At 44.3% G+C, this 28,000-nt stretch overlaps 1 protein-coding gene across 1 annotated transcript in view; it reads right to left on the reverse strand.

Annotated features, from left to right (window-relative positions):
- The window catches only part of LOC147706390 (von Willebrand factor A domain-containing protein 1-like), a 127,734-nt gene that overhangs the window by 17,458 nt on the left and 82,276 nt on the right, over positions 1-28,000 (reverse strand). The window contains exons 4-5 of the mRNA XM_086929075.1: positions 27,137-27,409; positions 11,940-12,218 (exon numbers count right to left, since the gene is read on the reverse strand). Of these exons, the coding sequence (XP_086785201.1) occupies positions 11,940-12,218; positions 27,137-27,409 (552 nt within the window). The remainder of the gene's footprint in view (positions 1-11,939; positions 12,219-27,136; positions 27,410-28,000) is intronic.

Below are 28,000 nucleotides of genomic sequence, written 5' to 3' on the forward strand. Positions count from 1 at the left end.
TCACTTTGGTAGAAGTTATTCTGCCGGAGTATTCTCCAGCGGTGCAGAATCCTGCAGTTGAATTATCTCCACCGTATTATCCCTTTGGTAGAAGTAATTCTGCTGGAGTATTCTCCAGAGGTGCAGAATCCTCCAGTGAGATTACTTTCACCTTACCAACACTTTGGTAGAAGTAATTCTGTTGGAGTATTCCCCAGCGGTGCAGAATCCTCCAGTGAGATTACTTTCACCTTACCAACACTTTGGTAGAAGTAATTCTGTCGGAGTATTCCCCAGCGGTGCAGAATCCTCCAGTGAGATTACCTCCACCGTACTATCCCTTTGGTGGAAGTAATTCTGCTGGAGTATTCTCCAGCGATGCAGAATCCTCCAGTGAGATTACCTCCACCGTACTATCCCTTTGGTGGAAGTAATTCTGCCAGAGTATTCTCCAGCGGTGCAGAATCCTCCGGAGAGATTACCTCCACCGTACTATCCCTTTAGTAGAAGTAATATTGCAGGAGTATTCTCCAGCTGTGCAGAATCCTCCAGAGAGATTACTTCCACCGTACTATCCCTTTAGTAGAAGTTATTCTGCCGAAGTATTCTCCAGAGGTGCAGAATCCTCCAGTGAGATTACTTCCACCGTACTATCCCTTTGGTAGAAGTAATTCTGCCGGAGTATTCTCCAGCAGTGCAGAATCCTCCAGTTAGATTACTTCCACCGTACTATCCCTTTGGTAGAAGTAATTCTGCTGGAGTATTCTCCAGAGGTGCAGAATCTTCCAGTGAGATTACTTCCACCATACTATCCCTTTGGTAGAAGTAATTCTGCCGAAGTATTCTCCAGCGGTGCAGAATCCTCCAGTGAGATTACCTCCACCGCACTATCCCTTTGGTAGAAGTTATTCTGCCGGAGTATTCTCCAGCGGCGCAGAATCCTGCAGTTGAATTACCTCCACCGTATTATCCCTTTGGTAGAAGTAATTCTGCTGGAGCATTCTCCAGAGGTGCAGAATCCTCCAGTGAGATTACTTTCACTGTGCCAACACTTTGGTAGAAGTAATTCTGTCGGAGTATTCCCCAGCGGTGCAGAATCCTCCAGTGAGATTACCTCCACCGTACTATCCCTTTGGTGGAAGTAATTCTGCCGGAGTATTCTCCAGCGGTGCAGAATCCTCCAGTGACATTACCTCCACCGTACTATCCCTTTGGTGGAAGTAATTCTGCCAGAGTATTCTCCAGCGGTGCAGAATCCTCCGGAGAGATTACCTCCCCCGTACTATACCTTTAGTAGAAGTAATATTGCAGGAGTATTCTCCAGCGGTGCAGAATCCTCCAGTGAGATTACTTCCACCGTACTATCCCTTTAGTAGAAGTTATTCTGCCGGAGTATTCTCCAGCGGTGCAGAATCCTCCGGAGAGATTACCTCCACCGTACTATACCTTTAGTAGAAGTAATATTGCAGGAGTATTCTCCAGCGGTGCAGAATCCTCCAGTGAGATTACTTCCACCGTACTATCCCTTTAGTAGAAGTTATTCTGCCGGAGTATTCTCCAGCGATGCAGAATCCTCCGGAGAGATTACCTCCACCGTACTATCCCTTTAGTAGAAGTAATATTTCAGGAGTATTCTCCAACGGTGCAGAATCCTCCAGTGAGATTACCTCCACCGTACTATCCCTTTAGTAGAAGTAATTCTGCCGGAGTATTCTCCAGCGGTGCAGAATCCTCCAGTGAGATTACCTCCACCGTACTATCCCTTTGGTTGTAGTAATTCTGCCGGAGTATTCTCCAGCGGTGCAGAATCCTCCAGTGAGATTACTTCCACCATACTATCCCTTTGGTAGAAGTAATTCTGCCGGAGTATTCTCCAGCGGTGCAGAATCCTCCAGTGAGATTACTTCCACCATACTATCCCTTTGGTAGAAGTAATTCTGCTGGAGTATTCTCCAGCGGTGCAGAATCCTCCAGTGAGATTACCTCCACCGTACTATCCCTTTGGTTGTAGTAATTCTGCCGGAGTATTCTCCAGCGGTGCAGAATCCTCCAGTGAGATTACTTCCACCATACTATCCCTTTGGTAGAAGTAATTCTGCCGGAGTATTCTCCAGCGGTGCAGAATCCTCCAGTGAGATTACTTCCACCGTACTATCCCTTTGGTAGAAGTTATTCTGCCGGAGTATTCTCCATCGGCGCAGAATCCTGCAGTTGAATTACATCCATCATACTATCCCTTTGGTAGAAGTAATTCTGCCGGAGTATTCTCCAGCGGTGCAGAATCCTCCAGTGAGATTACCTCCACTGTACTATCCCTTTGGTAGAAGTTATTCTGCCGGAGTATTCTCCAGCGGCGCAGAATCCAGCAGTTGAATTACCTCCACCATGCTATCCCTTTGGTAGAAGTAATTCTGCCGGAGTATTCTCCAGCGGCGCAGAATCCTGCAGTTGAATTACATCCATCACACTATCTCTCTGGTAGAAGTAATTCTGCCGGAGTATTCTCCAGCGGTGCAGAATCCTCCAGTGAGATTACCTCCACCGTACTATCCCTTTAGTAGAAGTAATTCTGCCGGAGTATTCTCCAGCGATGCAGAATCCTCCAGTGAGATTACCTCCACCGTACTATCCCTTTGGTAGTAGTAATTCTGCCGGAGTATTCTCCAGCGGTGCAGAATCCTCCAGTGAGATTACTTCCACCATACTATCCCTTTGGTAGAAGTAATTCTGCCGGAGTATTCTCCAGCGGTGCAGAATCCTCCAGTGAGATTACTTCCACCATACTATCACTTTGGTAGAAGTAATTCTGCCGGAGTATTCTCCAGCGGTGCAGAATCCTCCAGTGAGATTACCTCCACCGTACTATCCATTTGGTAGAAGTTATTCTGCCGGAGTATTCTCCAGCGGCGCAGAATCCTGCAGTTGAATTACCTCCATCATACTATCTCCCTGGTAGAAGTAATTCTGCCGGAGTATTCTCCAGCGGTGCAGAATCCTCCAGTGAGATTACTTCCACCGTACTATCCCTTTGGTAGAAGTTATTCTGCCGGAGTATTCTCCAGCAGTGCAGAATCCTCCGGAGAGATTACCTCCACCGTACTATTCCTTTGGTAGAAGTAATTCTGCCGGAGTATTCTCCAGCGGTGCAGAATCCTCCAGTGAGATTACTTCCACCATACTATCACTTTGGTAGAAGTAATTCTGCCGGAGTATTCTCCAGCGGTGCAGAATCCTCCAGTGAGATTACCTCCACCGTACTATCCATTTGGTAGAAGTTATTCTGCCGGAGTATTCTCCAGCGGCGCAGAATCCTGCAGTTGAATTACCTCCATCATACTATCTCCCTGGTAGAAGTAATTCTGCCGGAGTATTCTCCAGCGGTGCAGAATCCTCCAGTGAGATTACTTCCACCGTACTATCCCTTTGGTAGAAGTTATTCTGCCGGAGTATTCTCCAGCGGTGCAGAATCCTCCAGTGAGATTACCTCCACCGTACTATCCATTTGGTGGAAGTTATTCTGCCGGAGTATTCTCCAGCGGCGCAGAATCCTGCAGTTGAATTACCTCCATCATACTATCTCCCTGGTAGAAGTAATTCTGCCGGAGTATTCTCCAGCGGTGCAGAATCCTCCAGTGAGATTACTTCCACCGTACTATCCCTTTGGTAGAAGTTATTCTGCTGGAGTATTCTCCATCGGCGCAGAATCCTGCAGTTGAATTACATCCATCATACTATCCCTTTGGTAGAAGTAATTCTGCCGGAGTACTCTCCAGCGGTGCAGAATCCTCCAGTGAGATTACCTCCACTGTACTATCCCTTTGGTAGAAGGTATTCTGCCGGAGTATTCTCCATCGGCGCAGAATCCTGCAGTTGAATTACATCCATCATACTATCCCTTTGGTAGAAGTAATTCTGCCGGAGTACTCTCCAGCGGTGCAGAATCCTCCAGTGAGATTACCTCCACTGTACTATCCCTTTGGTTGTAGTAATTCTGCCGGAGTATTCTCCAGCGGTGCAGAATCCTCCAGTGAGATTACTTCCACCATACTATCCCTTTGGTAGAAGTAATTCTGCCGGAGTATTCTCCAGCGGTGCAGAATCCTCCAGTGAGATTACTTCCACCGTACTATCCCTTTGGTAGAAGTTATTCTGCCGGAGTATTCTCCATCGGCGCAGAATCCTGCAGTTGAATTACATCCATCATACTATCCCTTTGGTAGAAGTAATTCTGCCGGAGTATTCTCCAGCGGTGCAGAATCCTCCAGTGAGATTACCTCCACTGTACTATCCCTTTGGTAGAAGTTATTCTGCCGGAGTATTCTCCAGCGGCGCAGAATCCAGCAGTTGAATTACCTCCACCATACTATCCCTTTGGTAGAAGTAATTCTGCCGGAGTATTCTCCAGCGGCGCAGAATCCTGCAGTTGAATTACATCCATCACACTATCTCTCTGGTAGAAGTAATTCTGCCGGAGTATTCTCCAGCGGTGCAGAATCCTCCAGTGAGATTACCTCCACCGTACTATCCCTTTAGTAGAAGTAATTCTGCCGGAGTATTCTCCAGCGATGCAGAATCCTCCAGTGAGATTACCTCCACCGTACTATCCCTTTGGTAGTAGTAATTCTGCCGGAGTATTCTCCAGCGGTGCAGAATCCTCCAGTGAGATTACTTCCACCATACTATCACTTTGGTAGAAGTAATTCTGCCGGAGTATTCTCCAGCGGTGCAGAATCCTCCAGTGAGATTACCTCCACCGTACTATCTCTTTGGTAGAAGTAATTCTGCCGGAGTATTCTCCAGCGGCGCAGAATCCTGCAGTTGAATTACCTCCATCATACTATCTCCCTGGTAGAAGTAATTCTGCCGGAGTATTCTCCAGCGGTGCAGAATCCTCCAGTGAGATTACCTCCACCGTACTATCCATTTGGTAGAAGTTATTCTGCCGGAGTATTCTCCAGCGGCGCAGAATCCTGCAGTTGAATTACCTCCATCATACTATCTCCCTGGTAGAAGTAATTCTGCCGGAGTATTCTCCAGCGGTGCAGAATCCTCCAGTGAGATTACTTCCACCGTACTATCCCTTTGGTAGAAGTTATTCTGCCGGAGTATTCTCCAGCGGTGCAGAATCCTCCGGAGAGATTACCTCCACCGTACTATTCCTTTGGTAGAAGTAATTCTGCCGGAGTATTCTCCAGCGGTGCAGAATCCTCCAGTGAGATTACTTCCACCATACTATCACTTTGGTAGAAGTAATTCTGCCGGAGTATTCTCCAGCGGTGCAGAATCCTCCAGTGAGATTACCTCCACCGTACTATCCATTTGGTAGAAGTTATTCTGCCGGAGTATTCTCCAGCGGCGCAGAATCCTGCAGTTGAATTACCTCCACCGTATTATCCCTTTGGTAGAAGTAATTCTGCCGGAGTATTCTCCAGCGGCGCAGAATCCTCCAGTGAGATTACCTCCACTGTACTATCCCTTTGGTAGAAGTTATTCTGCCGGAGTATTCTCCAGCGGCGCAGAATCCAGCAGTTGAATTACCTCCACCATACTATCCCTTTGGTAGAAGTAATTCTGCCGGAGTATTCTCCAGCGGCGCAGAATCCTGCAGTTGAATTACATCCATCACACTATCTCTCTGGTAGAAGTAATTCTGCCGGAGTATTCTCCAGCGGTGCAGAATCCTCCAGTGAGATTACCTCCACCGTACTATCCCTTTAGTAGAAGTAATTCTGCCGGAGTATTCTCCAGCGATGCAGAATCCTCCAGTGAGATTACCTCCACCGTACTATCCCTTTGGTAGTAGTAATTCTGCCGGAGTATTCTCCAGCGGTGCAGAATCCTCCAGTGAGATTACTTCCACCGTACTATCCCTTTGGTAGAAGTTATTCTGCCGGAGTATTCTCCAGCGGTGCAGAATCCTCCGGAGAGATTACCTCCACCGTACTATCCCTTTGGTAGAAGTAATTCTGCCGGAGTATTCGCCAGCGGTGCAGAATCCTCCAGTGAGATTACTTCCACCGTACTATCCCTTTGGTAGAAGTAATTCTGCCGGAGTATTCTCCAGCGGTGCAGAATCCTCCAGTGAGATTACTTCCACCGTACTATCCCTTTGGTAGAAGTTATTCTGCCGGAGTATTCTCCAGCGGTGCAGAATCCTCCGGAGAGATTACCTCCACCGTACTATCCCTTTGGTAGAAGTAATTCTGCCGGAGTATTCGCCAGCGGTGCAGAATCCTCCAGTGAGATTACTTCCACCGTACTATCCCTTTGGTAGAAGTAATTCTGCCGGAGTATTCTCCAGCGGTGCAGAATCCTCCAGTGAGATTACCTCCACCGTACTATCTCTCTGGTAGAAGTTATTCTGCCGGAGTATTCTCCAGCGGCGCAGAATCCTGCAGTTGAATTACCTCCATCATACTATCTCCCTGGTAGAAGTAATTCTGCCGGAGTATTCTCCAGCGGTGCAGAATCCTCCAGTGAGATTACTTCCACCGTACTATCCCTTTGGTAGAAGTTATTCTGCTGGAGTATTCTCCATCGGCGCAGAATCCTGCAGTTGAATTACATCCATCATACTATCCCTTTGGTAGAAGTAATTCTGCCGGAGTATTCTCCAGCGGTGCAGAATCCTCCAGTGAGATTACCTCCACCGTACTATCCCTTTGGTAGAAGTTATTCTGCCGGAGTATTCTCCAGCGGCGCAGAATCCAGCAGTTGAATTACCTCCACCATACTATCCCTTTGGTAGAAGTAATTCTGCCGGAGTATTCTCCAGTGGCGCAGAATCCAGCAGTTGAATTACCTCCACCATACTATCCCTTTGGTAGAAGTAATTCTGCCGGAGTATTCTCCAGCGGTGCAGAATCCTCCAGTGAGATTACCTCCACCGTACTATCCCTTTGGTAGAAGTAATTCTGCCGGAGTATTCTCCAGCGGTGCAGAATCCTCCAGTGAGATTACCTCCACCGTACTATCCCTTTGGTAGAAGTAATTCTGCCGGAGTATTCTCCAGCGGTGCAGAATCCTCCAGTGAGATTACTTCCACCGTACTATCCCTTTGGTAGAAGTAATTCTGCCGGAGTATTCTCCAGTGGCGCAGAATCCAGCAGTTGAATTACCTCCACCATACTATCTCTCTGGTAGAAGTAATTCTGCCGGAGTATTCTCCAGCGGTGCAGAATCCTCCGGAGAGATTACCTCCACCGTACTATCCCTTTAGTAGAAGTAATATTGCAGGAGTATTCTCCAGCGGTGCAGAATCCTCCAGTGAGATTACCTCCACCCTACTATCCGTACGGCAGAGATAATCCTGCAGGAGTGGCTCACTTGGTGGGGAATTCTCCTGCGGAGGGTTTACCTCTTCCTCCATAAACAGGAGGATTTTTCCGATCCCACCTCTAGATCAACGCCTAAGACCCCCAGCCAGGAAGAGGAGGAATTTGAACCTGCAAGGATTTTTTAAAGATCTCCCTTCCAGTCTGTGTGCTCTCTGCCTCACCTCACTCTGCATCACTGCCAGTTAACACATGTGTTAAAACTATATGCAAAATATGACAGGCGGGATAACTTTGGAGACAGGAATGTGCCGGGGTCAACCAGGGGGCATTTTCCTGCACCTGGAGAACTTTCCAGTCGGAAAAACCACAAAGTGATGGATCTAGTCTGGATCAACAAAACTCTGCAGCGTCAGGGTGAAAAAAAATGAGCAATTTCATTTGTCTCCCATACAGCGACAAGCCAGACGTGCAATGAATGGACAGCCCAGAGGCTAAACCCGGCTGGAGAAGGTGTTAGACGGTATAAGCATCTGTTCCATGAAATACTAGCCCGGGGAAGCTTTAAGCGACTCTCTCACAAGAAGAGTTACTGACAGGCACAAAGAAGTGTTAAAGAAAGCCTCTAGCCCGAGAGCGTAGGAGACCCCCAAGGGTGTGACTTTGTGAATAAGCAAAATGTAGTAAACTTTCCGGAAAGATGTTGATTACTCAAAAGTGTAAGTAACCTTTGTAATTCAGGCCCTGTGTGTCTTTGGGGCAGGCTAGTACTTGGGCTGGTTGGGCTGTGGGAGGGGCAAAAAAAAGAAAGCAAAAATAATTCACTTACCTCCACAGCGTGACTTTCTCCTCCCTCGGGTGTCTTACAGGAAGCTTCGAATGCAGGAAAGAAACTGCACTATCCAATCCTGGCACTGATTTCACAGCATGAAAACAGCTCCAGGATTGGATAGAGCAGGCTCTACCAGCGCTCCTAAGACCTTTGGAGGCCTGCGCTTTCTCTAACCCAGCTGTCTAACACAACTAGGTTAGAGAAGTTTAAAATGCGCATGTCTGGCAGACGTCCCAAGACAGTCGGCCAAACAGACATGCGCATTTTAAGGCACCCAGCTCTCTGATGCTGCAGCTCTGCAGCACTGGCCCGCCCCGTCCTGACAGTTAATAAATAAAGCATAGTACCATTTTATTTTTCAGCTCTGGGGCTAAAATATTAATGGAGGAGCCGCCCCTGCTTGGGGGACATGGGGAGCCTTGGGGAGAGCAGAGGCTTGGCTCTTAGATCAAAGGCATGAGCTGTAAACAGGCAACTAATGTCATGAAACAATATGATGAAGTCTATAAAATGACCAAAAAAAATTAGCCTTCAACATTTCAGTGTCCTAATTTAGGGGCCGATTAGGATGGCGGTGAGGCCGGCCTGGAGGATTCGGATTCACCACCGCGGCCACAGAAAACACCCACCACCAGACTAGGATGGCAGTGGGAATGCGGTGGGACCAGCGGCGGACGGCAGGTCGGCCCGCCGCTGATCCGCGGGGTGTGGAGGGCTATTTGGTGGCGATGTCTGCAAGACACCGTCAGCCAAATTACGATGTGCATTGTAACATGCTTTTCCACGGCGGCTTTTCCGCCGTGGAAAAGCATGTGGTCTTTGGTGTTTGGGGGCCCGTTGCGGGCCCCCAGGGTGTTGGGGGGTGGGGGGTGCACATGGGGGTACCTATGGTACCACCCAGCATTTACATGTACAAAGCGGCAGGCACCCCGCGGTGCCAGCCGTTTTGTGCATGTAAATGTAAAACATGCATTTTCAAGCAGCACCCGCCGCAAGGTTAAAGATACAGGATGTGACTGCCAGGGTGGTGGTCACATCCTAATTGCACCGGAGGGACCGTCGCTGCCCCTGCGGATGGTCCCTCCACCTGGGGGGTGGAGGACGGACGCAGGTCTGTCGGCCATCCTAATAGGCCCCTAAGTATGTACGATTATATCATTGAAACAAGGGATTTGTTGAATGTAATATTTTTAAATATGAAACTTTAAACAATACATCCATGCCCTTAAGACATTGCCGCAAGTTACCCAAGAGCTGTCAGTTTATCATGTTCTATATTTATACAGGGGACCTGCCATCTCACAAAATGCCACAGTGTGACACACCGGGCCCGATTCACAGAACTAATTTAAGACAAAATCCTAAACTTACTACTTTTGGTATTCACAGAATGCACTTACTACTTTTGGTATTCACAGAATGCACTTACTACTTTTGGTATTCACAGAATGGATTTACGACTACTAACTTTACGTCCGCACTCGGGCCGGAGCTTCCGGCCTGGAGGCGGAGCCAAATGGGTGGCAGGCGGTGTATAATGGCGGGCAGATCGCCACCGCCATAAGGGCGGTGGAGATCCGCCTGACATTATAATAGACCCCCAAGTATCATTATTGTTTCAGACATGGAAGCCTAGGGAGATGTATAAAAATTATAGGGGACAGTTGTGAAAAGGGATCTAATTGAAGATTTGTCGAATTTTAGAAAAGATAAGTGACTTAAACTAGCCACTTGCAACTAACATGTTGAAGACAAAGAGTGGGGGAAGGACTTCATCTACCCTTGCCAGGGTTCAGCTTTTTAAACTCCTGAAAACAGGCACAGTGCCTGTGAACTTTGTTTGGTAACCCATGATAACAAGGAACGTACTGAGGATAGAGATATTTAACACTCAAATTGGGAAGTTATCAAAAGAGATAATGCACGGAGGATTAATTATTTATTGGGGCAGGTTCTAGAAATAAAGGTAAATAGATTTTTTTTTATTGATTTGAGGAGTTTTATATAGCTGGAGCATGGCCCTTCAAAGTATAAGAGTTATACATACAGGGAGAAATGTAATAAGTAATAAGCAAGTTACTGTTTCAATTGGCTTTGCCTGCAGATAACGTTTTTCAATTTAGACACGTAACAGTATGGGAATTTTTCATATTTCTTAATGTATGTATTTATATTTGGTGGGAAATGTCTCATTCTTAATATATATATATATATATATATATATATATATATATATATATGCACAACTTAAGACGGCTTGGGTGTATATATATATATATATATATATATATATATATATATATATATATATATATATATATATATATATATATAAATAGTTATATGTGTGTGTTTTTTGTCCCCGATTAAAAATATTAACATTTGTATGTGTTTGTCTGAACAGTGATAGCTTGCATTTTTCAGACCACGACAATTGTCATTGATATAATGGGGGAGGACGAGGATTTCACATAAATAGAAAATGCTTTCATAGTTCTATACAGGGAAACAAAAGCATCTGTCCTATAACTTGTGTTATCAAGCTATTAAGTCTCATTTCCTTCCGCTTAGTACTGACTAATAATCATAGAAGCACACAGCAGTTGTAAGTTGTTACAGCTATTCAAACCTACCTTTAATAAATATCGTAGGAATCTGTTAAAGACATCACCTAACAATTATTTTCTTATGTCACTAAAAATAATCAGGATAAAGAACTATATGTCACAATTTAGTCTTTTTGCATTAGATATACAAATTGTCTACAATACCTCAAAAGCAAAAACATTGTAAAATCCTACAATAAGAAATACTAGAGTTGTTCCTTTGACAAACAGACAATTTATCATAAAATTAACTGAGATAGCAGGAGTTCTTACAAATTCCTGCTACACTGTGCCTTTAAGCCTACTCTGATTTAGCGATGCACGTGAAAAAAAATAACTGTTGCTGGATTAAAATTGTAAAAGAGATTTGCGTCTGACACCAAAACAACTTCATTCTGTTTTTCGGTGGTGGTTTCCTGTATCAGAGGTCTTATCAATAAAATATTTCTCGGAATACTAAGGAAATGTGCCTATTTGGCAAACAGTGTAGTAGGTCCACTTCCCGGTTGCCCTTCGGGGGTCGATTCAGGCGCTACACAAATAAATAAATAAATAAATAACTCCAGGTGCCAAAAATGATCGGGTAGGCCAAGGTATTTTAAATGCATCACTGTGCACTTTCAAAAAGCTTTGGGGTGTTCCTGGTTGTGGAGGTGTAGACAAGATACCAGGGCTTCCCCAGGATTGTTAGGCAGGGGGTGGGCAGACCTATTCACTAGAAAAAAACAGCAACTGTATGGTTAGGATACACTGTGTGTCGAAAGAGATGCCTTTGCCCGTCAGTGACACTATACTCATCTCCAACATAGTCACCGCATCATATAATTCCTACCTCACTGGCAGTCGGTTTAGTTTCTTAACGTGACCATTCGGCAAACCCAGCTTTGTGTTCTGTGAATGGGACCCTGTTTACCCTTCACTTCTCGCCCCACCTGCCTTGATATTAGGAGTGAAACACTTACCTTAATCCCGTTTACCTCACTGTATTTTGACTTTCTTCCAAACAGTTTTTCCTTCTATTCTCCGCCTTTGCCAATACATCTTTACTTAGTGCTTTCTTCCATGCCTTTCTCCATTTTCTCTTAATCTCAATGTACTACTGCTTTCATGTCCATGCACACCTCTGTCGGTTTCCCCTTCTCTCTGAATACTATTATCTTCACCCATGTCGCTCTTCTGAACTTTCACTGCCTCTAGTTCAATCCCCAGTTTTTCACTTCATGCCCCCTCTCCTCTTTCTTGACTCACCTGAGAGGGTCTTCTCCTTGGCGCAGGCGGCCATGCTGCTGCCTCTTTTGTAAACTGCCCGGATGCAGACAGAATGGAAAGTGTCCTTCTTCAGGCCCTCCAGAACAACCATGTGGACATGGCCCGGCACCGTCACCGAGCGAGAGAAGCCCCCAGGAGCTCCGAGCTGCACGCTGTACTTCAGAGCCGGCCGCCTGGAAGTGGCCCAAGATGCCACCAGGCTGGAGGAAGTGACGTCCGTCAGCATGAGACTGTGGGGAGGGGGCCTCGGAGGCACAGCTGAGGAGAAGACAGAATGACTATCACTCACAGGTCAGGAACTGAAGAACAGCAGTAAGTGAAACATGTTGAACCCCAGAGAGCTGACACCTATTCTACCCAACATTTTGACTAATGAGTTATTTACCTGTAACTGAGGTTCCCCAGAGTTGATGCTGCTACGGGTTTTCATAGAGTCACTTTCTTTTTTTAAGATGTGCGCGGAATTTAAATTTCACCTGCAGAGTTGTGCAAAGTTTACAACCACGTGTTCATGAAGTTTGTAGCCTTTTGTCGGCATAGAATCACAATAAATAAGTTTTGGAGGTAGAATTGTTGTCGTAAATCTTTTTTTTAGGACTATTCTCCCTATTTTGTGTGCGACTTTTTCTGCATTCCATGGAAAACTATTTTTAGGAATTTTACCACTATTAAAAAAGAAGTTAGTGGACATCAAGAAGTTGGTAAATTCTAATAAAAACTTACTACAGCAGGTATAAGCAAAGGTGTGCATCTTCTCACAAGTCTTTATTTACTAACCATCTTCTGTCATCAAGCAGAGGAATCCTGGCATGCTATGTTTTAGCAGCTTCACTTCTGTAGCCCATCCAAGACATTGGGCCAAACTGAACCAGCCAGTAAGTGAAGGAGCAAAAAGGAACCTGCACTCTACAGCTATTTTAGATTCTGTGAAAACCAGACAAGTGCAAGGAGATATGTCACCCTCAGTAAAGTGAACCGAAGGTGCTTGCTCTGCCATCGAACCATTAGAAGCAAGCATGGAGCACAACTGGAGTAGGTCAACTCACCTCAAGGGCTGGAGTACTTCAGACATGCAGCACTGCAGCAAGAATGGAATGATTGGTGAGCAGCAAAGACAAGTGATAAGCATCGGTAGATACTGTACTTATGCTGGTTTCGTGACAATGGACGGAGTCAGCCATATTGTGGATTTTAGTATGGTGCAAGAAGATAGATCCAGGTCCAAAGGACACTGAGCAGCTGCTTCCTGACCTCGCGGTACTTACTTCTGTACACAGCGAAACAAATGTAACCACATGCGTGCGGGGGTTATTTTTGCGCTACGCAGCTTTTTTCCAAAAGCTGCGTTACATGACGAGCTCAGCTCGTCATCCGCACACGACCACCGTGGCTGATGACGAGCTGAGCTCGTCATCAGCATCGAAGGGGTTAAATCACAAATACCTGGTACAGTAGCACCAGTAGGACGTGCTGGGTCTCGACAGTAGCCTGGGCACCCTTGCTGCTTAATCTATACAGCTCAAGGTGAGTCCCCTGACCGTCTAGACCTGTCCGTTGTCTTGATGAGAGCACTTATGATTATGAATCTCCAGCATTGGATCTTTCATAGATTTATTCACATGCTTTTGCATTTAAAGAACCTGTGGGACGAGGTACCAGTGTCACTTGAGTTCCTTGTAAACCATCAGACGGGGGCTGATTTTCCAAGACAACTCCTTGAAGGCTGCTACTGGCGTCTGCCACTTGCAGGTCAGACATGGAGTGCAAAATTGCAGGCTACAACAATAATGAGGCAAAAACATAGATGATCAAAATATCAACAGGGTCATTATTCATCGGTGAATTTAGATTTACTATTCTTAACTCCATATCCGTGCACCTGGATAATATATATCATCAAGGTTAGTATTTGTGGCTTTAAGTGTAGCAAACCTATATTTACCTACATAAATACTTACCTTGATGATATTTTCGTTGTTGATATTTTTTTCTATGAATGTTTTGGGGCCAATAGTCTAGGATGATATGGGCCCCAGCACCTTGAAAGGTACCTTCCACAACCAACTTCGGCTATCGGGGAGCTTCAAAACTTGAGTAAAATATCTGCTGGTAACAAAAAGCATTAGTTTTTTGTTTTTTTTAATGTTTTTTATTTTTTATGTGCTGTCTGTTTCGAAATAACTGGAGTGCTTCACCTACAGGTAAGTTTACTCTCTGACATTTAAGTAAAAAATTGCCATATTTAAGGGGTAAAAGCATGTGAAAAATCTTGTGTTTTTCTGGTAGTTACTGCAACTGAATTTTGATCAAGGACCTATTTGCTCGCACCCCCCACATCCGCCGGAGCAACAGTAGAAGACACTCCTTCTCCCACCTTGCCGCAAAGTCCCCCTTTTTGTTAATTCAGGCATAGAGGGTGATGCCGTAGTCTAGTCTACTGGTGATGAGTGCATTAGTGACGTTTTTCCTGGAGTCTTGGGGGATCCACTTGAACATCTTGTGTAGCTTGCGCAGTGTGTTGAAGCATACGGTGGAGACGACTTTGATCTGGCGATTCATGGTGAGTGATGAGTCAAGTATGATGCTGAGGTCGTGTACATGGTCCGTTGGGGTGGGTGGGTTACCGAGAGCGGGGACCACCAGCTGTCGTCCGATGCATAGGGGGTGGAGCTGAGGAAGAGGACTTCTGTTTTCTCTGAGTTGAGTTTCAGGCAGCTGTTCTTCATTCAGGTCGCAACAGCTTTAATCCCTTTTTGGGAATTGTGCCTTGTAATGTAAGGTTCCTTGGTGAGGGAGAGGATGAGCTGGGTGTCATCGGCATATGAGATGATGTTGAGCCTGTGGATTCTGACAATGGTTGCGAGGCGGGCCATGTAGATGTTGAAGAGTGTGAGGCTGAAGGATGATCCTTGGGGTACTCTGCATCTCTGTCAGTTCTGAGAGGAAGGGCGGGAGTCTTATTCTCTGTGTTCTGCCTGAGAGGAATGATCAAAGCCAGTATACTGCCTTTCCTTGGATGCCGGCATCGTGAAGCCTTGGGGCTAGTGTGCGGTGGGAGACGGTGTCAAAGGCTGCTGATAGGTCCAGGAGTATGAGGACTGCCGGACTATCCAGACATTAACCGAGTCAGGCACAAGCCAGACACCTCTACCGTGGTGAAGCAAAGCATCTCTCAAGTGGTCCAAACCCCTGACACTTGTCAGCAGCATACATGTATCCTTTCAGGGCGGCAGGCCTCATGTCAGGGACCCATTCTCGAAGAGCTTCTTCTTGAACTTTGTCCACAGGTTGACAGATGTCTGCAGGGACCTTAACTGAATCAAGACACCTAGAAGACCCCAGCGGGCTCAAAACGCTGCAACTACTCTGTTGTTCTCTCTTCCAGAATGTTGCCCTGCTTCTGGCCTCCTTCGCAAGCTGCACTGGCTCCCTGTGGATAAGCGTGCGCACTTCAAGACATTGGGTACCGCCCATACGCTCTTATCCTACCAGGGCGACCCCATTTTGTTTAATCTGTTATCCCCACGTCCCCTGTGTTTGGCTGATCTTAATCTGGCTACTGTTCCTCAGGTTAAGAGAGTAAGAGCAGGAGGCCGCTGTTTTTACGCAAAAGCTCCAGCTCTCTTGAGCGCGCTTCCTCCTTCTATCATGAACGTCCAGAACTATTTATCCTTCAGGAAAACTTCAAAGACCTGTCTTTTTTCTTCTCAGGATTTTCTTTGTGGCATTTTCTTCCTTAGGCTGTCTGTTGCAGGTTGTTTCGATTTTAGACTAGCACTGGGAAGCCCCATTGCTGGGGCAGCTGTACATTCTATACATTTTATAACATGTACATAACATAAAGAGGAAAGACTCCGGAACATGCGAGAATTAGTGACACAACAAACCAAGGTCAAAAGAAGGAATGAACAAGTCCAGGGGACAAACCTACTCCAGTGAAGAAGAGACCATCTGAAACTAGAAGACCTCCCAACAACAAACTTGGAGTGTCCAGAAGATCATGTTAGAGGGAATGCAGGCTGGGAGCTCAAAAGCCAAACCTATGACCACGACCTGAGGGAAAGGGAATTAGCTACTTGGAGGGCAGCCAGGCCTGATGATGGATGAAAACAATCAATCTCGCCCTAGTCATGACTAAAGGAGTGCTCATTGTCAGTGAGGTAGTGCCAGGGCTTCATGTGGGCCGGGTCTCACCGGTGCTGAGCACCAGCAGTTTTTTAAAGGGGGTCTCTATCTGGCTCTGTTTTTGCCCTGGCACAGGCAGTCTGTTTTATTCCGGACTGCAATGACAGCAGGCACATCGATGTGCTCGTGCTCACACCGCTCACTTCTCACTAGTGGCAATGACAGAAACAGCAAAATAGCAGTCGGGCGGCACACTATGCTAAGCACAGAGTTTTAGCTTACATGCTTTTAAGCCATGCCCTTAATTACATTGGCCACGCCCCTTTGAGAGACCCCCCCCCCCCCCCCCCAGTTTTTTCATCCCACTTAAAGCCCTGGATAGCGCCCCCCCCCCCCCCCCTCCCAATACGGCTTGCTGTTCCCCACCTTCCGGCCATGTATGGCCCGCTGGCAGTCCTGTTCTGGGGCTGAGGTCGTCTTTGTCAATAACAATGTGATATAAACATGTTTCAAATAAAGACGTTTTATTGGACACAAATCTAAGGCTTGTTGGGCTTCTCGTGTTTATCTGCTGAATGTTTGATCTGTGTCTCCCCCGCTGTCACCCAGATGTTGTTTCATCACAGCTGCTTGATGTTTGTAGCACAGGGACGAGTGCCTCTGGCTACTATCAGGAGCGGCAACTGGCCATGCCTGCCTCTAGGCGCACTGTCTCCCACATGAAAGAAAGAAACTGCATTGAAATGATGTGTGGGTAATTGCAACAGGCTACAAAGGCTACGATTTGTTTATTTTTTGTATTCTATCAGTGATTTATACTCAGTGGGAGGTATGACGATGTTGTATTCTGACTTGACTGGGGGTGAGTGTTTGAAAAGTCTCAACACTCCATCCATCATTTTATTTTGTGATGTTTGTATTCTGACTTGCACAACTGGTTTTAAAAACAGAGAGGAGTCGGTAGTTGGTAGACAACAGGAGAACATCTGGCCGATGCCCCTCTGTCCAAGTCCGGTGGACGGGAACAGAGGACCAGCCCTCCCTTCTTGGAGGTGGCCATGCTCAAGGAGAGAGGGAAGAAGCTGTGTTTTCTACATCATTGCACAAGCCATAGGTAACCAAGAATAATTCAGCATTTAGGGGCAGATGTATCAAGATTCCGATTTGCGAATTCTAAATAGCGATTTTTTGCGAATCGCTATTTAGAATTCGCAAAATGGAATGTATGAACAAAATCGATATTTTTTAGCGATTTCTTAATATTCTTTATTTGCGAATTCGCATTTTGCGAATTCGCACATAAAATAAAGAATAATTTCCAAATAAAGAATAATTTCCAATGCATTCCTATGGGCCAGGAGGCCCATAGGAATGATAGTGCAATAATTCTCAAATTGCGAATTCGCAATTTTCTAATCGCAATTTGAGAATTATTTCAAGGGTGCAGGGGTGTCTCAAAGACACCCTGCTGCGCCCCTGAAATTTACATGTGTGTGAATGTGGCACACATACATGCCTTATGGGCATGTATGTGTGTCACATGCCACCCTCACAAATGCCAAATAGGGCATTTTTAAAAGAAATCGCAAATTACCACCAACTACAAGTTGGTGGTAATGTGCGATTTCTTAAAACAAATTCGCAATTTCTAAAAGTTACATACATATCATTTAAGGAATCGCAAAAATTGCGATTCCTTAAATGCTATGGCAAAATAAGGAATCGCAATTTTTTGCGATTCCTTAAATTGCGATTTTTTGTTACATTTCAAATAATGCTAAAAGGCCGTTTGCGAGTCACAAAGGCCGAAATTCTGCGAATTTCGGCCTTTGCGAGGTGCAAAAGCCTTGATACAGCTGGCCCATACATACATATCATTTAAGGAATCGCAAAAATTGCGATTCCTTAAATGCTATGGCAAAATAAGGAATCCCAATTTTTTGCGATTCCTTAAATTGCAATTTTTTGATACGTAGCAGATCATGCTAAAAGGCCGTTTGTGAGTCGCAAAGGCCATGATACATCTGGCCCTATGTGCCAGACTGTGGGTCTGATCCTGAAGGAAAGGTGCCTGAAACCAAGGGGGTTCCCAACTTAGCCCATCTTCGTCTTCTGGGTGAAGTTTAAGAGAGCACGCATCGGCGGTGGCTTCTTCAGCTATCTAGCGCCCAAACTCTGGAACTCTCTCCCTCTCTCAGTCCATCAGGCCCCTTCAGAATCCCTCTTCTGGAGAAATGTAAAAACCTGGTTGTTCAAGCTGAGCTCATTCAACAGGAACTGATGCATATGTGACCTGTGGGAGCCGGACCTTCAGCGCTGGAACACTTTGTTTTGAGGTAGCCATGTGGTTTATAAGTCACACAATTATTATGGTTGACTGCAGCATCTTCACCACTCACACAAGGATACTTCATCCTCACCTCAAACCCCCAGTTTCAACCAATCATGCAGGCAGCAGTCTCCTTTCCAGAAACACCCTACCAGATTATGATCACCTTCCTGCACAAAAACCCAAACCATTATCCTTCCATGGATACAAATTCCAGTAAAAACTAGATATTTCTAGTCATTTTTGAATTTCTGACCTTCTTTACAACCACTTGACTGCGCCTTTGTCTCCCATCTCAGGATCCACAACATTCAAGTACATCATACAGCCTCCTTGCATCACAATCAACACAACATGCCGGCTAACCCTAGTGGGTCTTGGAAACCAGGCTACCCGCGTAGACACGATGCGGTTTCATTTTGGTATTCTTGTACCTTATCTTTCTCCAAGTATTTCAAAAGATGGACAACAAGAGGGCAACTGAAACCTGCCACAGAGCAGCTCCCAGGCCTCCATCACGCGACTGACATAGAGAACAGAGAGCCTTGTGGTCGGGCAAAAACCAAGACCTGGATTTCCATAAGAGCACAGATCAACCGTGAATCGTGGTGTACAAGCGGTGTCCAGTCTCTTTATGTATAATTGTAAGATCGTTCCGGTTGCTTATGCTTCTCAACTTTCGAGACAAGTAGCACCCGACAGTCAGTTCAGGCAGCTGTATGAAAATTGACAATAGTAACCTCATAGCCTTAAGAACTCTGCCTTTTCTTCAGGGTCCTTGGCTGGTTCCATGACTTCCAGATTTCTACTGTTTTCGAATCAGAAGAAATACCTTTTTGGAAGAAGATGTAAATAACACTGTGAATGCTGGTGGACACTGATACAAGGGAATTGACTGAGTGAATAATCAAATACGCTCCGAGCCATCCAAACAATACCAAGAATAACCAAACACTGGCTGATACTTCCAATTACTGGCAGGGACAACCAAATACTGGCTGAGACAACACAATTCTGGTAAAAACGTCCAAAAGGCAAAAACATACTGTCTGAAAAAATCCAATACTTGCCAAGACATCCAAATACTGGCTGAGACCCTCAGATACTGGCATGGACAACTACTACCTAAAACAACAACATATTGGTGAAAACAAAAAAATACTGGTGAAGAAAATATAAAACTGGCTGACAGAACTAAATACTCGCTTAGTCAATCAAATACTGGCTGGGACAACCATATGTTGTTGGAGAAATCAAAATTCGGGCTGAGAAGCTGTATTATTGGCTGAACGGTACAAAAGGGGGTGGTGATGGACGGAGCATCTTAACCAATCAAACACTCACACCCAGTCAACAGATCGGGGTTTCATCCATCACCATTCTTTAGCCCACTCTGCCTATCCAGTTCAGACATGGCCATATGCAAATCAGTCTGACCCTGTGCCTTATGGGAACAGTCCAGCCCGAACTGCCAAGCCATGCCTTCCCTGGACTGGAATCAAGCTTCCTAGGTCCGGTTTCTGGCATTACAGCCATCTTCAGCCAGGCTTGCTTGAATCCAGTGGCAAAGTGAGCAAGGGACTCAGGTCTGAGCATACCCTGCCAACTTATGGCGAAACAAGCAGTACAAAAGGGGGTGGTGATGGATGGAGCAGCTGAACCAATCAAACACTCACACCCAGTCAACAGATCTGGGTTTAATCCATCACCGTTCTTTAGCCCATACTGCCACCCCAGTTCAGACATGGCCATATGCAAATCAGTCTGACCCTGTGCCTCATGAGAACAGTCCAGCCCGAACTGCCAAGCCATACCTTCCCTGGACCGGAAACAAGCTTCCTAGGACCGGTTTCTGGCATTACAGCCATCTTCAGGCAGGCTTGCTTGAATCCAGTGGCAAAGTGAGCAAGGGACTCACGTCTGAGCATACCCTGCCAACTTATGGCGAACAAAGCGTTACAAAACGGGGTGGGGATGGATAGAGCATCTGAACCAATCAAACACTCATACCCAGTCAACAGATCTGGGTTTCATCCATCACCGTTCTTTAGCCCACTCTGCCACCCCAGTTCAGACATGGCCATATGCAAATCAGTCTGACCATGTGCCTCATGGGAACAGTCCAGCCCGAACTGCCAAGCCATACCTTCCTTGGACCGGAAACAAGCTTCCTAGGACCGGTTTCTGGCATTACAGCCGTCTTCAGCCAGGCTTGCTTGAATCCAGTGGCAAAGTGAGCAAGGGACTCATATCTGAGCATACCCTGCCATGGCTGAGACTATTAAGTACTGGCTGAGATGACTAAATAGTAGCTGGGACGACCAAATGCTGGTGAATAAAATCAAATACTGACTAAGACATCAACTAATACTAGGTGAGAGATCTAAATACTGCTTGATATAACCACATAATCACCAACTCATCCAAATACTGGCAGATAGCATCAAATACTGACTAACTCACCAAAATACTTGTGGATAGCATCAAATACTGACTAACTCACCAAAATACTTGTGGATAGCATCAAATACTGACTAACTCATCCAAATACTGGTGGATATAATCAAATACTGACTAATACATTCAAATACTGGCTGAGACAACCAAATACTGACTAAGACATCAAAACACTGAATGAGAAATCCAAATACTGGTTGATGTAATCAAATACTGACTAACTTATCCAAATACTGGAGGATAGCTTCAAATACTGACTAACTCACCCAAATTCTGGCGGATAGCACCAAATACTGGCTGACTCATCCATGTATTGGTGGATAGAATCAAATACTGACTAACTCATACAAAGAGTGGCGGATAGAATCAAACTCTGACTAACTCACCCAAATACTAGTAGAGAGCATCAAATACTTACTAACCCATCCAAATGCTGGACGAGGCAATCAAATACTGACTAAGACTTCAAAACACTGTCTGAGTAATCCAAATACTGTAGAGATAACCAAGTACTGGCTGAATCATCCAAATTCTGGAACAGGCAACCAAATGTTTTCAAAGACATCTAAATACTAGCTAAGAGAACCAAGTAATGATGGAGAACACACAATACTGGCTGGGACATCCAAATACTGGTTGATTGAATAAAATAGTGACAGAGACAACTTCTGACAAAGACAACCAGATAATGGCAGAGACAATCAAATATTTGCATAGATAACCATATACTGGCTAGGACAACCAAATACTGACTGAGACAGACAAATACTGGCTAGGACAACCAAATACTGGCCGTGACAGAGAAATACTAGCTAGTGCACCACATACTGGACGAGACAGAAAAATACTGGCTAGGGCAACCACATACTGGACGAGACAGACAAATACTGGTTGGGATATCTAAATACCGGTTATGATAACCAAATACTTCCTCAGTCATCTAGATTCTCATTGATGCATCCAAATACTGGGGGAGATATTCAAATTCATGTTAGAGGCAAACAAATAATGATAGATGGACATTCTTCAGCCAAAACAAGTTTTAAGTCCCAAGGTAGGAATTCCATTACACCATTTTGTGATTGGTCTGTACCACTTTCCCCAGTCTAAGTATTACTGGTGCTTACTCCTAAACAGCCAATCAAAGATCTTGTTCATGAGTTGTTCTTAGTGTTTATTTGCAACTTGATAGAAAACAACAATGTTCTGCAAAAAGGTAGATGCTTCCGTTTTGTACCCCCCCCCCCCCCACCATCCCTTGAATAAAACTTTGAGGTTCAGCATAAGCTTTCAAAACACATGCTGAACATATGGGGGCTTCAGAAGTGCTCATGTGCTGGTGTGAAAATATACGTGCCTACAAGTTACAAGATGAACAACCCAATCCATCCCTCTACACATTGCTAGTAAGTCTGTGGCTCCAAACGGGGGTCACAGTTTCACAGGAGTCGTTCTGGAATACTTTGTAAATTGCATGCATACCCATTTACTCATGTGTAAATATAATAACTGTATATATAAGCATACATAAGTCCATTGCGTAAGAACATTTGCACTTAAAAAAAAAATCTTCCCACGAGAAACATTTTCCCCTACAGTGCCATCAATTTTGGGAATGATCCCTCCCCTTTCTCATTCTGGTAGGGATTTACTTCTGCCCTTGATTGTGTTTTCTCTGTCTATAGCCAGCATTGGAATGTACCTGCTAAGGATGTATGACCTTACAATGTAAACTATTAAAACACATACCTTTACAATGGAGTTTTTACAACGCAACTTCCATTACAACGCATGTTCCATTATAACAAAAACTACTTCACTGCCAGGTGCTTACCTCAGGGAAGGTGTTAGTAAGTGAGGGATATGCGTTGTAATGGCATGCGTTGTAATGGCATGAGTTGTCATGGAACTTGTGTTGTATTGACTGCATTGTAGAAGATGTTTCCCACCTGCTAAACGTTTGTCAATACACAAAACCTCACAGGTTAGTAGTGAGTGATCACTTACTTAGACAGGTGTCAATACCTTGTAGCACCCACAAAATGTCCATGTGAGCAATTCTTTTTTTGTTGTAAAATTACACAACACCGGTGCAGAGTTACACAGCACTGGTGTCATTTTACATGTGAGATAAGCCATATTTATACACATTTTGTGAACTACAAACATGTATTTCAACTTAGAGGGATCCCGCTTGGGTGTACAACAATACCTGTGTGAGTCGCCTCTGCAGAGGGGCGTCGCTCAGCGTGCTTCTGGGACTGGGGGCAAGGCTTTATCAAAACAACCAAAGCTACTTTGTTGGTTTAAGTTACGTTCAGTAACGAAAGCATGCATCAACCAAATCTGTCATCTATGTCTAATGGTGATGAGACGTTTCAACCCATTCCTTCTCTGAAGAAACATGGTCTTCAACCAGAGATTCTCCAATCTGTCCTCCATGTCTAATAGCAACGGTCTGTGTGCCATAGGAAAATAACTGTGCATTCAATAGTCTCTCTGTGCCTCGTGCACCTATGCAATGATCAGTGTGTGCCAGATACAATGAACTGAATATGAAACGACCAGTGTACCACATGACCCAATCTGTACTTGCAGTGACCTGCATGTACAGATCTGTATATGCAATGACCAGAATGTACCACAAGCACAGATCTATATGTCCTGTAAACAGTCTCTGTTCCACAAGGTGGGCCTTACATAGACTATTGTTTTGTATTTTAGTTGCCTTTATATAGGCAGACATATATCACACTACTCTGTAATTTGTAGTTGGGTGGAAGGACGTGGGTTTGTAGTAAGGCTTATATGGGAAGTGTGTCAGAGTTGTGCGTCATGACCAGAATCACGCGCTTATCGTGCAATACCTTGTTGCACTTTACATGTAGTGGGGTGAGTTGAGAAGGAGCAAGAGGGAGGGTGCTTAAGCTAAGTGGGCACTGTGGTGTCTGGTTGGAAGGTTATTATTAAGGAAGTGAGCAACCCGGAATACCCTTGAGGGCTTGGGTAAGTAAATATAGAAAGGTAAAGATGCCTTCAAGGGACTTTGTTCAATCTAAGTTTTGTTATTTAAAATTAATATGAGAAGAACCAATTTATCGTCCTTACAATGAGTGAATCAAAACTGATCAAATTGTGTTGTCAACATGAAACATATAAACAAAGACACAGGGTGTATACGAAAAAAGTGTTTTTATCAAATAATTCATTAAGAAAAATCAGCTTCATATACAGACAAATAAGCGAATAAGATTTTAGGACTGTGGGTACACATAAAAATAAATTGCTAAGTGACTCAACAGAACCTAAAAGACACCTATCCCAAAACACATTGAGTAAAACAAAGCAAGGGATGAAGTGCAAAGTCGACGTTTCAGTTTCTTAGCAGTTATTTGATGAAACCATCCTCAGGACTGTAATCAGTTCAGATCTGTATAGAAATATTGTAGTCTGCAAGTTAAAAGATATTTACAGTTACAATATTACATTGGCTATATTCAACACACCCTGGTGACAAAACAATTACACTAAACTGTAGCGACAAAAGACATTATATTTACAACATATACGTGAACATAAAGTTCATGCTTCTAAAGACAATATCACTTTGTGGTTCATTAATTTAAAAGACAACAAGCATTGCATTGGTTTAATCTGTCCACAATAAACATTTACTTCTCATGTTCTATTTGTAGTAAAATCAAAAACATTCTAGAACCATTTTGTGTTCAAACAAACCATTTAACTCTTGGGTTGAAAGACCTATATTACATCAGGGTCATTGTATCCATATCAAACAAATGGGCGCATACATTAAATCATTGCTATGACGACTTCATAGTTGCAAATCTATATGTTCAGCATTAATGCGAAATCATTCAGTTAAAGAAATTATATATAGGATGTTATATGAAACCCTTTATGAATCAGTAGTAGGGTCCATCTATTAGTCTAGGTCTGTATGCTTTGTAAATACCTGTTTGCGGATTATCGTCATCCGCAAGAAGATCTTGGAAGGATCACAGTATCCTAGGGACCTGACTGGAAATTAAGAACTTATATTTTAGATCTGTGTATTAGTGGTCACAAGAAAAAAACCTATTTAGATGTTAAAGGACATACCTATCGAATGCGGAGATCGCTCATCCAAGTTGGATGTAGCGTCTGAACTTCACTCACATAGGGTTCACGTATTCATACACAGTAGAATTCATCTAGAAAAAGTAATGGTAAATATTTTCACGATGTATTCAGTTTTTATAGAGAGAGACCATTACTACTTAGAGGTAGATCTTACCCAGTGTATGTTAGGTGAATTATTATCAAATTTCTGAGACAAATCAGGGGTCGATGCACATAATTTGCGCTTAAACGAGCCTGTGAGCAGTCAGAGATCCTGCAGTGTCTGTCTATAACTAGGTCGCTAGGTCGCTCCCGCTTAAATACTGTCTGCACAGCACAAATGATAGTGACCCACCTAAAGCTTAAGCCTAAGACTATTGTATATCGTGGGATGCTCCACAGGCTATTACAAGTATTATAATGCCAATAGATTTAAGAAACTTTAGCATCTAATGTGCACCCTTTCTTGTACCCTCTGACAGACACTGCAGGATCTCTGACTGCTCACAGGCTCGTTTAAGCGCAAATTATGTGCATCGACCCCTGATTTGTCTCAGAAATTTGATAATAATTCACCTAACATACACTGGGTAAGATCTACCTCTAAGTAGTAATGGTCTCTCTCTATAAAAACTGAATACATCGTGAAAATATTTACCATTACTTTTTCTAGATGAATTCTACTGTGTATGAATACGTGAACCCTATGTGAGTGAAGTTCAGACGCTACATCCAACTTGGATGAGCGATCTCCGCATTCGATAGGTATGTCCTTTAACATCTAAATAGGTTTTTTTCTTGTGACCACTAATACACAGATCTAAAATATAAGTTCTTAATTTCCAGTCAGGTCCCTAGGATACTGTGATCCTTCCAAGATCTTCTTGCGGATGACGATAATCCGCAAACAGGTATTTACAAAGCATACAGACCTAGACTAATAGATGGACCCTACTACTGATTCATAAAGGGTTTCATATAACATCCTATATATAATTTCTTTAACTGAATGATTTCGCATTAATGCTGAACATATAGATTTGCAACTATGAAGTCGTCATAGCAATGATTTAATGTATGCGCCCATTTGTTTGATATGGATACAATGACCCTGATGTAATATAGGTCTTTCAACCCAAGAGTTAAATGGTTTGTTTGAACACAAAATGGTTCTAGAATGTTTTTGATTTTACTACAAATAGAACATGAGAAGTAAATGTTTATTGTGGACAGATTAAACCAATGCAATGCTTGTTGTCTTTTAAATTAATGAACCACAAAGTGATATTGTCTTTAGAAGCATGAACTTTATGTTCACGTATATGTTGTAAATATAATGTCTTTTGTCGCTACAGTTTAGTGTAATTGTTTTGTCACCAGGGTGTGTTGAATATAGCCAATGTAATATTGTAACTGTAAATATCTTTTAACTTGCAGACTACAATATTTCTATACAGATCTGAACTGATTACAGTCCTGAGGATGGTTTCATCAAATAACTGCTAAGAAACCGAAACTTCGACTTTGCACTTCATCCCTTGCTTTGTTTTACTCAATGTGTTTTGGGATAGGTGCCTTTTAGGTTCTGTTGAGTCACTTAGCAATTTATTTTTATGTGTACCCACAGTCCTAAAATCTTATTCGCTTATTTGTCTGTATATGAAGCTGATTTTTCTTAATGAATTATTTGATAAAAACACTTTTTTCATATACACCCTGTGTCTTTGTTTATATGTTTCATGTTGACAACACAATTTGATCAGTTTTGATTCACTCATTGTAAGGACGATAAATTGGTTCTTCTCATATTAATTTTAAATAACAAAACTTAGATTGAACAAAGTCCCTTGAAGGCATCTTTACCTTTCTGGTTGGAAGGTTGGCCTTCCTGAAGTGTGCTAGTATTCCACATGATTGGGTAAGGATTCTGTGAATGTGAAGCTGCAACGGCGTAGCATCGGTTGGTAGCACCCGGGGCAAGGCAAGTATCCATCCTCTTCTCTTTTAACATTTTGCCCCCCTAAGAATGCCCCTGAGAATTTTGCACCTGGAGCAACCGCCCCTTTGGCCCCGCCCATGCCCAGTGGAGGAGAGTGGAAAATAGCTGTGCACTTGCTCATGAATATGTAAGCAGAGTTCAGACCTGGGCGTGTCCTTTCGGTGACGGACAGGGTCCGGTACCGCCCACTGCGTAGCTCTACTCGAACGGAGATCAGATACGAGGTGTTCGGTCTCAGGGGGCCCAGGACCACTCCCTCAGCACTCCCATTCAGAGTGATGCTGTGGACAGGGTGGCCCGACAGCGGTCCGTATAGCACCTGGTAGCGCTGCACGTGCTTCCGGTTTCCGGGCCAGGCCAGGCCCAGGCTGTGCACCCCACGCTCTTGGACAAGGACCGTCTCCGGAGCAACCTCCTCTGTTCAGACAAGAAAGAAATGGGAGAGGGAAGGAGAAGATGGGGTAAAGTTAATCAACATTTTTATAGACCAGACACCATAAACTGCAGCAGGGCCAGCGGTACTGGGCACTTTTTGGTACATAGGGCAACTTTAGCTCACTGACCAGCACCTCTGCACCAGGAAGGCTGGTGTTATCAATTGTGAACTCAATGGCACTCATTGTAATGATTCCAAACTGCAACTACATCAAGGTATTGGAAGTAATTCTTGAATTAATCTCAGCCACTGGCAATCGCTCGGGCCACATTCCAGTCCATCATTTTTCACCCACCATGTCTTTCTAGACAAAGGCCCAATTTTATGCAAATCAGTACCAACCATGCTCCAGATGCTAACAGTCCATACAAACTGCCAGGCGAGGCCCCCTCACAGTGCCACTGGAACCAAGCTGCACCTAGCCAAAGAGCCCCAAGTAGGGCGAAACCGGTCCTGGCTTGCTTGTGTTCCTGGGCAGAGAAGACCTTGCTTGTTAGATCAGGCTGGACAGTTCCCATTGGAGCACAACCATGGCTGATTTGCATATGGCTGGGTCTAATCCGAGATGGAAT

The sequence above is a fragment of the Lissotriton vulgaris genome, chromosome 7 (genome assembly GCF_964263255.1).
Source record: "Lissotriton vulgaris chromosome 7, aLisVul1.2, whole genome shotgun sequence".
Classification (NCBI taxonomy): Eukaryota; Metazoa; Chordata; class Amphibia; order Caudata; family Salamandridae; genus Lissotriton; species Lissotriton vulgaris.